The 14,172-nt window shown below is 50.7% G+C and overlaps 1 protein-coding gene across 2 annotated transcripts; it reads right to left on the reverse strand.

Annotated features, from left to right (window-relative positions):
* Positions 1-653: 653 nt before the first annotated feature.
* SLC2A1 (solute carrier family 2 member 1) lies at positions 654-13,690 on the reverse strand. Of its 2 annotated transcripts, XM_083876809.1 has the most exons (11): positions 13,633-13,690; positions 8,866-8,958; positions 5,475-5,635; positions 5,091-5,331; positions 4,585-4,747; positions 4,318-4,505; positions 4,122-4,226; positions 3,921-4,022; positions 3,482-3,685; positions 2,253-2,444; positions 654-1,572 (listed from the first exon to the last, which is right to left on the reverse strand). In XM_083876809.1, the coding sequence occupies exons 1-11, from the start codon at positions 13,648-13,650 to the stop codon at positions 1,570-1,572; spliced, it is 1,470 nt and encodes a 489-aa protein (XP_083732935.1). In that variant the 5' UTR covers positions 13,651-13,690; the 3' UTR covers positions 654-1,569. The 2 variants fall into 2 exon arrangements, with proteins under 2 accessions (XP_083732935.1, XP_083732934.1); XM_083876808.1 differs by having other exon boundaries at positions 659-2,444.
* Positions 13,691-14,172: the final 482 nt, after the last annotated feature.

Consider the following 14,172-nt stretch of genomic DNA (forward strand, 5'->3'; position numbering starts at 1 on the left):
GCTGGAATGATCACCTCCATGGGGTGGGGAATGTTGGAGGACTATGCCTGCTGGCATAGTGCCCCAGGGCACAAGGATTTGGGTCACCAGGGATTTGGAGCTCAGTCATATCTGTAATCCTTCCAGTGTTCCCAGGCTGAGCCTGCAGGGCCATGAGGCTGCTCTGAATGTTCAACAAAACAAACCTAGCCTGGAAATTAAGGTTGTGCAGGGCTGAGTATCTCCTGGAGCCAAGAACAAAACAGCAGAGAGGAAAGGAGCCCTGGGCTGCTCTTGCACTGCTAGAGCAATTTCCTACAACAGCCATGCCCAGTGTGTGCCCTGCAGGGCAATGAGCTGCTTCAATAAATAGAAAAAAGCCTGAAGTGACCAAGATCAGCATTTCTTTGCCTGAAAGTGTTCAGGCTTGCAGTTCTTGGCTCCTTTTCTGCTGAAGGGGAAAAAACCAAATCCACAGAGCAGCTGCAACCTTTTCCCTCCCTGCCCTCGCTCAGGTGCTCATGGCATGACCAAGGCTCTCTCCTGGGCAAGGGGAGCAGGTTCAGGATCCACAGGGCAGGACAGCTCCAGCCAGGTCCTGCCTTGCCCCCCACCTTGATCCCAGGCCAAACTGCTCCAGGCAATTAAAGTCTGGTTGTACACTCAGAGCACAGTGACTCATTTTGCAACCAGGTGAGTCATTCCTGTGGTGGAAAAGCTTTGCAGGGACATGCACTCCCAGACCCCCCCACTCCTGGCAGGGCAGGGAAAGTCTGGCTCCAAAAAATAAAGGCACAGGACACCAGGGGTGGGTGGCTGCTCACATTCTCCTTTATTGTTCACACCACACACCTGGCCCTTAGCAATTCACTGCAGGGATTTGCTTAAAAAACCACACACACACACACACCCCCAGCTTGGCACAGCTGTGCTACAACCAGTTGAAAACAGGCATTTTTAAAGAGATTTATTTTACTCTCTCCCCCCCCTTTATTTTCTTTCACGTATAGTCAAGTGTCATCACTTCCAAACCAAATAAAAAATATATTTTAAAAAAATCAAGCGACAGAAAAAAAAAAAAAAAAAAAAAACACCACAAACCAAAAAACAGTCCTGCCTGTGGCCAGCAGCTGCACTCAGGAAAATGGGGTTTTTTTGTGTGTGTTTTCAGTTTTGTTTGAAAAGGACAGTATTTCTCATGTATATTTTTTAATATACTACAGCCTGAAATTCAGTGCAATAGATACAACTACAGTGCAGAACTATACAAAAGTCATCCTAACCATGTACAAGCTTTTTTCTTTAGTTGCTATAGAAGCTATAACCTTTTTCTGTACCTTTTGTATGCATTATACAGTGTGAATATACTCCGAGAATATTTACAGTACTTGGCTTGTCAGATCAGAAATGCTATAACTTAAATGTCTACTATTAACAACCATTGAACAAAAATATATATAATATAAATATCTTCCAGTCTATACACAGAGCAGGAAACTGCTGTATCCATGCGGTGCTGGATTTTGGTGAGTCCCAGGATGGGGGTGGTGATGGAGGGGGATGTTGTCATGTGCGGCTGCCACCGGCGCTTCACTGTCGGGCAAATATTGCCGAGATTAATCCCAAAATTCAACAAAAACATCTCCCCTCTCCCATTTCCCCCTCCCAGCTGGAATTCAGGTGAAAGGAGAGGAGGCTGCAACAATGGATTGACCTTTCCAACTGATCCATCCCGATGGCTCTGTCCTCCGCGCTGCCCCAGGTGGAAGGTCCCCATCCACAAACCCACCACAGGGTTTGAAATCAAGGAGACTTTTAAAAATGACTCATTTTCGTGGTAGCTTTTTTAAAAAAATATTAGATTTAGTCAATTTATGTGATTTTTTTCCTCTATGATTAGAACGTTAAAAAATAAATTTCCAGCTTTTTAAAAACTTCTACGTGATTTTCTGTTAAATAACTATCGCGTCGTTAATAAAAAAAACAGGGAATTGCCCTCCTGCTGCTGGGGGCTGTGTGGCTGGGTTTTAAAACACCTATTGGCTTTGAAATCTTGGACGTGAAACCAGCTAAAAAATAAAATAAAATTCGTTCCTAGCAGAAAAAAAAAAAAAAAATAGGTCAGTCTGTCCCCAGTATACCACTGGGGGAGGCTGGAGAAGGGGCATCTGAGCCAGAACCCCCCCACTCCCTCCTGCCTGGGGTCTGTACAAAGTGTTTTAAAAAGTCCCCCCAGATTCGGGGGGCGGTGGCGCCGGGGGTCCAGGTTACACCTGCGAGTCAGCACCCAGGCTGTGGAACTCGTCCGGGGTCTTGTCGCTCTGGCCACCTCCACTCTGCCGGAAGCCTGAGGCAATCTCATCAAAGGTCCTGCCTTTGGTCTCTGGCACCTTGAAGTAGGTGAAGATGAAGAAGAGCACAAGCAGCACCGTGAAGATGATGAAGACGTAGGAGCCGCAGAGTTGCTGGGATTGAAGGGAAAGGGGGAGGTGAGCACATGAATGGAGGTCACAGAATCATGGAATTATTGAGGTTGGAAAAGCCCACCAAGATCAACTCCAACCACCAACCCAGCACTGCCAGGTCAACCCCTAACCCATGCCCCCAAGTGTCACATTCACCTGTTTTTGAGCACTTCCAGGGATGGCAATTCCATCACCTCCCTGACCACCCTTTCCATGAAGAAATTTTCCCAATATCCAATCTAAACCACCCTGGCACAGCCTGGGGCTGCATCCTCTCATCCTGTCCCTTGTTCCCTGGGAGCAAAGCCCGACCCCCCCAGCTGCACCCTCCTGTAAGGGAGTTGTGCAGAGCCAGAAGGTCTCCCCTGAGCCTCCTTTTCTCCAGGCTGAGCCCCTTTCCCATTTCCTTCAGATGCTTCTGGTCCTCCAGACCCTTCCCCAGCTCCATTCCCATCTCTGGACACAGTGATGGGCCATGGCTGAAGAACCAGTTGGTACCACCCTGCCCACACCTTGCTATGGTCATCCAAGACCCAGATCCTCCTTTCAAGGAACATCTCAAGTTCATAAGCAACACTGAGTTGAGTTCCTGCTCTGGCTCCAAGTCCTTCTTCCCAAGGGGTCTTAACCCAACCAAACCACCTCAGCCTAGGTTTTAGGGCTCAAGGATGTGGCCCTAGAATTCAACACTGGGATCTGCAGCAGGATTTGGCACGAAGATCTGACACCAGAACTCCACACCAAAATCTGGCAATGAGATCCAACACCAGGAACCAACCAGAACCAGGATTTGGATTTGGCAGCAGGATCCAGCAATGGGATCCTACACTGGAGTCTGGCACTGGGAGCCAGCATCAGGATCTTGCTGGACACTTTCCATCCCAGATCCATAACCGAGATATGGATCCACCCTGAACCAACATGGTCTGAGAGGCTGAGACTGAGACTCCCCTGGATTGCTGGGATGCCCTGGGACTCCCAGATTCCTGTGTCCCCTGCCACATCACCCACTCCCCCAGTATTCCAGCTGCAATTACCGCAATGTACTGGAAGCCCATTCCCACAATGAAGTTGGAGGTCCAGTTGGAGAGCCCAGCCACAGCGAAAGCAGCAGGACGGGGGCCTTGGCTGAACAGCTCTGCCACGATGAACCACGGGATGGGGCCTGGGCCAATCTCAAAGAAGGCCACAAACCCAAAGATGGCCACAATGCTGAGGTAGGACATCCAGGGCATTTGGTCCTAGGCCAAAGGAGAGGGAGAAGGTCAGTACCATGAAGGGGATACAGCACCTGGACACCTCAGCTGGGGCTGGCAAAGGAGCCATGAGCTGGAAACTAGAATTGTGGGAGCTCAGGAGAGATGTGACAATGGGAACCGAGTGCTCAGCCATCACCTCAAGGAGGAATAAGTCCTTCCTCCTCTCCAACCATCCCTCCTCAACCTCCTCCTCCTACCAAGCCTCCCCAGCACTCACCAGCAGTGTGAGGGCGATGGTCATGAGAATGGCACATCCAGCCATCCCCGCCAGCCCAATGAGGTGCAGGGTCCTGCGCCCGGCTCGCTCCACCACGAACAGCTGTGGGATGGATATGATCCATCAGCACCTCCCCAGCCTGCAGGAAGGGCCCCCTTCTCCCACCTTCCCTGGAAGGACCCTGGGGGGGCCAAAACTCACTGAGACCACCGTGAAGGCTGTGTTCACCACACCAGAGCCAATGGTGGCGTAGACAGGCTGCTCCACCCCCGACTTCTCAAAGATACTGGTGGAATAGTAGAAGACCTACAAAGGGTGGGAAGTTGGCACAGATCAGGTCCTGGAGCTCTAGGTGAACCAAGCTGACCACTGGCATTCAGACCACACCCAGACTTACCGCATTGATCCCTGAAAGCTGCTGGGAGAGCTGCAGGACAATGGCAATGAGGATGGGCTGGCGGTACATGGGTGAGCGGAACAGCTCCATGATGGTGACTTTCTTCTCCCTCATCATCTGCCGGCTCTCCTCCTTCATCTCCTGAAGGTCGCTGCTCACATCCGTCGTGCCTCGCAGCTTCTTGAGGACTGAGAGGGAGAGGTGGCATCAGGATATGTCAAGGACCCTCCAAAGTGCCAGGATGGGCCCCAGGGAGGAGGCACTCACCACTCTTGGCTTTGTTCTCCTCATTGCGGTTGATGAGCAGGAACCGGGGGCTCTCCGGGGCAAAGGGCAGGATAATGCACTGCAGCAGGGCAGGAACGAAGATGAAGCCCAGCAGCAGTGGCCAGAGAGAGTCGTTTCCCATGATCAAGTCCAAACCAAACACCTGAGGAAAAGGAGAGGGATTGAGCCACCCATCCCAGCTGGAAAAGTCCTGGTTGGACAAAACTCTGCAACTAATGGTGTGTTCCAAGCTGGAACAGCTCTTAGAGGGACTCCTATGCTGCTTCCAGGTGGCCAACAGATGTTAATGTCCTGATGCTGCCCATCCCAAACCTTCAGATCCCAAACCACAGCATCCCTGCTCCTCTGAGCTCCAGATTCACTCCTCCCACCCCAGCTCCACCTGAAAGGTTTTGCAGATCCACAGCACCTCATCTTTGCAGGCCCTGATGAGTGTCAGGATCAAGAAAAGTGGGAACCCCTCCCAGTCATTCTCCAGTGCTCACCTGTGCGATGAGGATGCCCAGGACAATGCCAAGCTGGTGGAAGGTCCCCAAGGCCCCCCGCAGGGCAGTAGGGGACACCTCGCCAACATACATGGGCACGAAACCTGTGGTGAGGCCAGAGTAGAGGCCAATGATGAAGCGGCCAAGGATGAGCATCTCAAAGGAGAAAGCCATCTTGGAGAAGCCCATGAGGACAGCTGACACAAAGGCAAGGATGTTTGACATCAGCATGGAATTGCGTCTGGAGAGGGATGGAGGAGAGAGGTGAGGAACACCAGGAGAACCACATCAGCCCTTGGCAGTCCTAGAATGCCAGGGTGGGGTAAGGCAGCACAACCTCCCCACTGAGGGTTCCACCAGGGATCCGGCAGGCTCAGAGCTCACCTTCCAAAGCGATTGACAAAGAGCCCCACAGAGAAGGAGCCAATCATGCCCCCAACAGAGAAGATGGCAACAGAGAGAGACCAGAGTGTGGTAAGCGTGGCAGGGCTGATGGGCTCCTCGTATCGGTACAGCCACGTGCGGTTGTAGAAATCCTCAATCACCTGGAAAACAAGGAGAGAAACCAAATCATGTATCAAACCTGCCCCCACTTCAGCCATGCCACTGGAGGGACAAGTCCCTGTGGCCACCACAGCTCATAAGATAATGTGTCACCATTACTGGAGCCACTGGCCGAGGCTCGGCTCCAGCCCAAGGGAGGGAACCTGCTGGGACACATGGGGGAAATGCAGCCGGACAGGTTCTGGGCTCACCCTGCCCACAGAGGGAGAGAGATGGTGCTGCCAAAACTTGCCAGGCAGGCATGGGGAGGTCACACTGCTCCTCAGGGCAGGGCAGGAGCCAGAGATGCGCCAGCCCCGCAAAGGAAGGGGAGGAACAGAAGGTAGTTCCCATCCCCTTGGATACTCCTCAAATTGGATTTCCAGGTTTTTTTCCCCCCCAAGAATTCTGTAACACACAATCTCTGATATGGTTCTGCAGGACCGTGATGCCAGCACCCAACACAGGCCTTGGTCTGAAACACCAAGAACAGCCTGATTTGTGAATTTTAGGTGGTTTTACATGAATTTTGTATCTTTTTATACACAAAACCTATACACTTATATACAAAATATGTACATTTATATACATTTTGTATACTTTTGATGTATTTTTAAAGCCAGCCCATCACTGGTAGCCTCACCAAGTTCCTGTCCCTGCTCATGGCTGGGAAATGGCCTAAATGACCCTCTAGAAGGTTCCTTCCAAGCCAAATCCTACGTAATACCATGATTTAAGGGTCACCTATCCCTAAACCACCATAGCAAAGGGCTCCATAACAACCCCACCAAGCTCAGCTGGAAGGAGCAGAAATTCCAGAGATTCCCTATTTTGCTGGGCCTCAGGTGGCTCCAAGATTTTACTGCTCTGAGGGGTTTAATTCCCAATTCACTGTTTACACCACTGTGCTTCACTTTCCACTTTTCCCATCAATCCAAGCCCAAACCGGAGCCCTGCCAGAGACAGCACAAGAAATACACACTGGGCTGGGTATAAGTCCCAATAGTATAATTATTTTTCCAAGTTGTTTCTCTTCCAAAGCATGTAAACCATTAGAATTTCCATAATTATATTCCATTTTGCTCCCTCCTGTTTCACCCAGAGGTTTGGATGCTTTTCCCAGTATTGTCAAAATAAATAATTGATTGGATTATTGGAGAAGTCTGTACTGGCTCAGGCTTTCAGTAGGCCCAGGGGGTATCTGAAAATAACATCCCCTCCCGCCCCTTCCTCCTGAAATAAGAGGTTCTTTGAAGAACCCAATGTGTTTTTTTGGGAGAAGAAGAGGTGAAAAATGGGTTTAAAGGGAGAAAGGTGAAGAAAAAAAAAATTGGTTTTGCCCACTTTTCAGCTAAGTGTTGTGATGCATCCCCACCCTGCAGCTCCATGAATCCCAATACCAGTGCATCCCAAACCTGTGCCCTAATGCATCTCAGTGCATCCCCATCCTAACTTTGCATCTCTGTGCATCCTCATCCCAACACTTCACTCCAGTTTATCCCAGTACATCTCCATCCTGTGCCTCAATGTATCATGAGGCATTCCTGTCCCACTCCCGCACCTTCATGCATGCCCATCCTGCATACCAACTCTGTGCCCCAGTTTATCCCAATGTACCCCCATTCCAAGTCCAATGCATTCCAGTCCTGCACAGTAATGTGTCCCCATCCTTAAAGCTGGGATGACTCTCTGTGTCCAGCACATTGTGCTGACCAGGACAACCCTCAGCCCACCTCCTGTCGTGCTCCCACACGGAGCATCCCAAATCCTTCCCCTCAACACTGGTGACTTGTCTTGCACCATGTGACTCCTCCTGGCCTGTGCACAAGAGATTCATTCCCAAAATCATTCAGAAAAACAGTGGCAACACCTATCATGAGGGTCTGGATTTGCTGGGGGCTGCAGGCACGGGAGCTCATTCCCACGGGAACTCACAGCTGATCCTTGACCATGTCACCCAAAGCAGCCAGCTGGGAGAGAATGGAGAGAAATCCTTCAGTCCATGGAAACAAAAGCTCCTCCTGGGATGTGGCTCTGACCAGGGTGGTGATCACAGCATTCTGTTTTCCCACAGTGCCAGAGCTCAAGAAAATGAGGGCAGATGCTGGGGAGCAGCTCCTGAGTGCAATCTCAAGAGATTTTCTAGCTCCAACAGCTCAAACACTGCTCTGCTGCCTTGTCTCCCAAGCAGGGTCCTCAGGGCCATCCAAAAATGAACATTCCCAACATTAGACCAGTGCACATGAAGGCAAGGAGGCATCGGGATATTTCAGGAAGCCTTCAGCAGACCCCACAGGTTCTGGGTGGGAGCTGCAGCCTCCAGCCACAGGGACTGAATCCCAGGATTCAATACTATGTAATGCAACACCTTGAACGAATTCCTGACTTTTTTCCTCTTCCCATACTGATGGGGCCTGGGAAGTTTTTCCACAGGGTCTTCTATCCCACGAGAAGTTTTCTCAATGCTTGAGGCAATGTTCCAGAGGCACTCACTGGGATGGGATTAAACTCTGGCAGCTGGATCTTGTCCCGGTGGGTTGAATTCTTTGGGGTGGTGACACTCAGGGACAGCTTTGCTCCCACCAGAGCCCAAGCTGTCCCTCCACACCTTATCCCAGCACAAGAGCTGTGCCCAGGGAACATTGTGAGCACCTCATGGGAATTCTGAGCTAATTTTCCAACTGTTTAATACCTCAAGCAGCCACCAAATCTGGGAAAAGTCATGTTTTCCATGGACCACAGGTATCTACGAGCAGCTAGAGGATCCTGGCAGTACATAAGGGGAGGAGCCAACACCCCCTGCACTCTGTCCCCCTTACAACACTTCCCAGCCAACCCTCTCTCCTCCCAGGATATTGTGCCGGGATGTAAAACTCAGAAATAGAGCTCTCAGTCAGAGCAGCCACTCAGGATGACTCAAACCTTAATTCACTCCCAGACCTTCACTAAGAGCCGAGGTTAAAAGTTCCACCAGCCACACCCAGAGAGCATCCTGCAGGCACTGCTGGGATTTTTCCCAATGAAAGCAAGTAGGAAACAAATTCTCCCAGGAAGGCTGGAGCTAAATAACTCCCTCTCAAATCCCATTACAGCCCTAAGCTGCCTAGCGGGATGTACTATTTTCGCCAGGCTGGCAGCAGAGGCTGGCTTGTTTTCAGACATGGGGTGGTGGGGGGAAAAGGGATGGAATTTTGCGATAGATTTCCCTGGGGAGGGTTCTGGGAGCACTTACCTTCTGTGGGGCATTGATGACACCAGTGTTGTATCCGAACTGGAGGGAGCCCAGCACTGCTCCTCCCACAGCCAGCATCAGGCGAGCTGTCATCTGCCGGAAAACAGGGGAAAGGGGTTAAATCTGGGATCCCCACAGCCCTGTCTCCCCCACCTGAGTGATACCAGGGCACTGCATGGGATGCTGGGAAGGCAGCAGGTACAAATATTCAGAATAAAAGAGAAAACTCACTTTTTTGGCTCTAACAGGGAAAAATAATTACAAATATGTCATTTTTGGGGTTAAAAAAACCTAGGGTTCAGGGGATTCAAGGAATTTCGGCCCTGGAGTGGGCTGGAGGTGTTACTGGGGCTCCAAGGGTCCCCTCAGTGGCTCCAGTGACCATCACGCTCTGGGCTGGCACTGGCCACTCCCAGAGCACAGTGGAGTCTCCGTGCGCTCCTGGCCAAGGATGCTCCAGGAAGCCACCGCTAACAACGGTTTTCCATCAGAGTCTAATTAAGAGTCACTGAGCAAAATCCTGGTTAGTTGGCAAAGCCTTCCTGGGCCTCTTCTTCCTCTCGCCTGAGCAGGAGCAACAATCGAGCCTTGTTCAGAAGTGAGGTCAGGGCAGGCTAGTGCTTGGGCCACCTTCGTTAGCGGCCCAATTATCCCAGGCAGGAGATTTTCCCGGCACTAGAACCAGGATCCGACATTCCCACTTAATCAGCTTTGGGATGAGCCACGTGAAATTTATAAAACCCTTAATTTCGGGGGGTGGGGCAGGGGGGAGGGCTGGCGTTTCTCCCTAAGTACCAACATTAGTACCAAAGTACCTAAGTTACCCCAAGGATGCTCCCAGGGTGCCATGGATTAATATTCCCAAGGGATCAATCCCTCATATCCCATCTAAATGAGATGGGGTGACTCCAACTCCCTCCACAGAAAGGATATTTTTTATATTAAGAACCATTCTCCTCTTTCTTTTAATAAATAATGGAATTAATGCTGCTCCCTGACCTTACCACTCTGGCCACTGCCTCCCTCTGCATGAAAGTTCCCAGGAAAAATGCACAAGGAACGAAGCCAGGCCCATTAATGAAGCTCATTAATTAGGCTTGGCCCCAACACAACTAATCAGGGAGGTTTTGGCACTTGGACTTGGTTGGTGCTTCGGAGTAAATCCACCCTAAGGAGAAAAGACCTCTTCCATGTTTGGGAGGGCACGAACAGGCTGGGAACTTGGTGGTGTCCCCAAAAAAAAAAAACAGAAAAAGCCCCAAAAACCCCACAATTCTAATTGTGACCTTACCCATCCCCCAAAAACCTAGGATGGGAATGCTGAAAGCACCATTTGCTGGGGAAATCTTATTTAAAAATTAAGGATTTGGAGGATTTGAGTGGGTTTAGGGGGAATTGAGAGGTTTGGGGGATGGAGTAATCTTCCTTTGATTTTGGGGGATCACCCTGATTTGTTTGGGTCCCAATTTTGTCTTTTCCCGGCTAAAGGGCACCCCAGGAGCTGCCAGGCGCTCCCCTAGGTAGGGCAAGCACAGGTGAGTCATGGCTCCAGGGATGGGGATGCGGCAGCCGGATGAACTTTGCTCCAGGAAGGTGAGAGGTAACAACACCTTGATGCACCCACACCAGCCACAAAAAAAAAAAAAAAAAAAAAAAAAAAAAAAAAAAAAAAAAAAAAAAAAACCACACCATCATACCATTTTAACATTTGGAAAAACGGAACATTTCATGCCTACAAAAAAAAAAAAAAATTAAACAGCAAAACCCCCTTGAATTATGATTAAATTCCAGCAGTTTGAAGATATGAAAGGGTAAAACTCGTAGGAAAACTGCTTTTTGGAGGCTCGTCCTGAGTAGGGTCAGGGTGAGTCAGCTCCTCCTGCTCCCTTCCCAGTTCCAAACACGCTGCCCGGCTCTGATCCGGGAGCCTTTCGGCTTGAACTTCGCCATTAAAGGCAAGTGGGGGGGGGGGGGGAATAATTAAATAAAGGGAAAAGTCGATTTTTAAGGGCGGCTTTGCCCAGGCAGCTCCTGCCAAACCCCACGTGAGACTGTGGGGAGATTTTTTAACTCCTTGCAGCAAAAAGCATCTTTACCAGGAATTTTGGGACTAATTCCCTCTTATTTCCATAAAATAAACTTATTTAAGCCCAGCTAGACCCCAAACTCCTGATTTTATCCCTATTAATTCCTTTATGTTATAAGAAAGACAGATTTTTAATACATTTATAGTATTTGTTTTCTTTTGAGCTGCTTCCTGCTTCCTCCCCAGCTCCAACGCGGAAGCCAGGATGCTCCAAGGAGGATCTGGGGGGACAACAGGGGCATCCCCCAACCCACTGCCTTCAGCTTTATGAGTCTATTTTTAACCCTCCCTTTTTTTTTTTTTTTATCCTTCAGCCTGGAGAGATACAGCCCACCTCATGGATCAAGGGAATGAATAATCTCTTTAAAAGCAAAATAATAATATTAAAATATTAATATAAAGATATTAAAAGAGTGACCCAGCAGGGAATTCCAACTTTTTTCAATCCAGCATGGAGGATTTTAGGATGTTGCTACCTCATGAAAGAAAGGAATTCATAATTCCTTCTAAATAATAGTAAAAGAAGTGGACCAGAAGGGAATTTCAACTTTTTTCACTCCAGTGCAGGAGGATTTGGGCAATTTTGGAATGCTGATCGTTTCATGGAGCAAGTGAATTAATAATTTCTCTAAAAGCAAATTAGCAATAACATGAAAAAACAAAGGTCCTGGGAGGACATCCCATTTTTTTTACTCCAGTATGGAGGGTTTTGAGATGCCATCTGTCCCGTGGAGCAACTTAATAATTCCTTAAGAATCCAAATAATAGTTAAAAAAGAGGGTCCCAGGAGGGAATTTTGAGAAAATCTGCATGACAAAGACACCATTAAAATGATCCATGAGGATTTAAGGAGCAGCCCAGAGTGGTCCCATCCGAGGACAGAAAAGGGGATGTGGGCAGTTGGTGCAACCCCTTGCACACGCATTTGCACACTCCTGAGAGCAAGGGCACATGGACAACATCTACCTCCCAACTCAGGAAAAGCTCACACCCCCACCGAAAACCAGGAAAAATCCACCCCAAACCCAAAGGAGGGGATTTAGAGCCAGAGAATTTGGGGGTCACACCCAAGCACTGTGGTGGGGACTAGGTGGTATTTGGGCTGAGGGAGAGAACCGGGGGGGGGATGGGAAGAAGCGCTAGAGTGGTGGAATTTAATTTTTATTTATTCTTCTTCCCTACTTAAAGGTCAACCAGGGACGGCGACACAATCCCGGCGAGTTTTGCAACTGTGACCAGCATAGGAAATGTTTTTGCATGGAATGAGCTGGAAAAAACACATGGAATGTGCAACACTCCCCCCCACACACTCCGGATTAAAAATATTAATTATTAAATATAAAGGGGGTTGGTGAGGGGAGTTTATCCCCCACCTACCAACCTCCAGCTGCTTCCATGAAAAATCCTTTTTCCTCCATGCAAAACACACTCTGGATGGAACCGTCACCCATCAGCGCTCGGCAAATCATCCCTGCAATTAATTACCTTCACAAAAATTGATAATTTCTAACCCAAATCCACTCAAGGCGGGGGGTTGTGGAGCTGGAAAAGCAGCAGGAATGCGACTCCGGCTCCGTTCGGGAAGCCAGGAGTTAAGTGCGTCGGATTTCTTGGGTATGAGACCAAATTTGCGTTTAATTCCTGCCCCCATCACCGCTCTGCCGGCCGGCACGTTCCCGGCTCCCACCCCCAATCCCACTCCTCATCCTGGAAAACAGAGGCTGCGGCCGAGCCTGCTCGGAATGAAATCATAAAAAAATAGGAGATAGATCCTTAAATTTAAGAAAATTGTATATTTCATTCTCCAAAGGGGGAAGGGGAGGAGGAGAGGAAAGTGGGAGTTGTTTCCCAGGGGGGAAAATACCAAGCGGGATCGTTCCCGTGACATCTTTAATTAGAATAAAATCATTATTTTGGGGGGTTAATTACACTTTCGTACCGCCACGCAGCTAATTTCCTAACACGTCCCACCCCCTCCCCCCCAAAAAAAAGCCAATTGGATTTATCCCAACCTTTCCCAGATGGGAATATTTGGGTGGTTGGGATGAAGCAAATGGGGGTTGATGTCAGTGACCTACTGGAACACCAGGGTCGTTCTGGGCTTTTAACCCCCAAATTAATTACAAATTAAACAACCCTATAAATTAATTCATTTGGGATGGAGAGAGCATTGGGGGATCCCGGCCGCTCGGCAGCGGCCGGGAGAGCTGAGAGCATTCAATAACTCACAGTTTGGTATAAATTAATGGGAATTGGGTCAGGAGCTCCAGGCGGGATGTGCCCGGCCGAACCTCAACACTGCGGAGATCCGGAGGGTCCCGGCGGGGCCACCCCAACCTCGCACTCCCCAAAATCCACCTCGGCCCCTGCTGGGCTCTAGGGCCACCTCTCCGCTTCCCCCCGAAACGAGGTCAAAAGGGACAATATTGGGTCAGTCCATCGCGGTTCCGCATTTCGGGGGGAATGGGGAGCCCAAAAGCGGTGGCCGTGCGTGCTGCGACGCGCTGAGCCAGCATCGGCCGCTCTTTGGGGAGGGTTCCACTCGGGCGTAGGGTACAAAATAAATCAAAAAGGTGTTCGCGGCTGGCGGCAGCAGCCGCGCCTGTGCGGGGGTGGCAGAGCCGCGCATGGGGGCGGCCGGCCGGCGGTTGTGTAACGCAGGACCGGGGGTGCGGGCTCACCTTGCTGCCGGTATCCATGGCGGGGCCAGGGCCGGCGCGGCGGGGCCGGGCGGGCAGGCGGCGGGGCCGGGGCGCTGCGCGGGACGCGGAACGAGCGGAGCGGGGTGGAGGCGCAGCCACCGCCCGGGCATTGGAGCCGCTTAAGAGCGCGGGCGGGGGCGGCGCGAGCCGGTGGCGCCCATTGGGCGGTGTGGGGCAGGGGGCGTGGCCAGACCTGGGGGCGGAGCGGAGGGGCCGTGAATGGGGGGCGTGGGAGGGGGCGCGCGGGGGGCGGCGGCGCGTGCGGCGCTGCACGTGGGCGGCGGAGGAGGGGACGGGGACGGGGACGGGGAGTGTCCGTGTGTGGGAGTACGAGAGTGTGAGTGTGTGTCTGTGAGTGTGTGTCCTTGTGTCTGTGTGTGTGTCTGTGTGTGTCCTTGTGTCTGTGTGTCACCGTGTGCACGTGTGAGTGTGTGGGTGTTAGTGTGGGGGATGAGAGTGTGTGTGTGAGAGTGTGCAGGGGTGTGTGTCACTGTGTACACGTATGTGAGTGTGTGCGTA

The sequence above is a fragment of the Zosterops lateralis genome, assembly GCF_965231275.1.
Source record: "Zosterops lateralis genome assembly, chromosome: 22".
NCBI lineage: Eukaryota > Metazoa > Chordata > Aves > Passeriformes > Zosteropidae > Zosterops > Zosterops lateralis.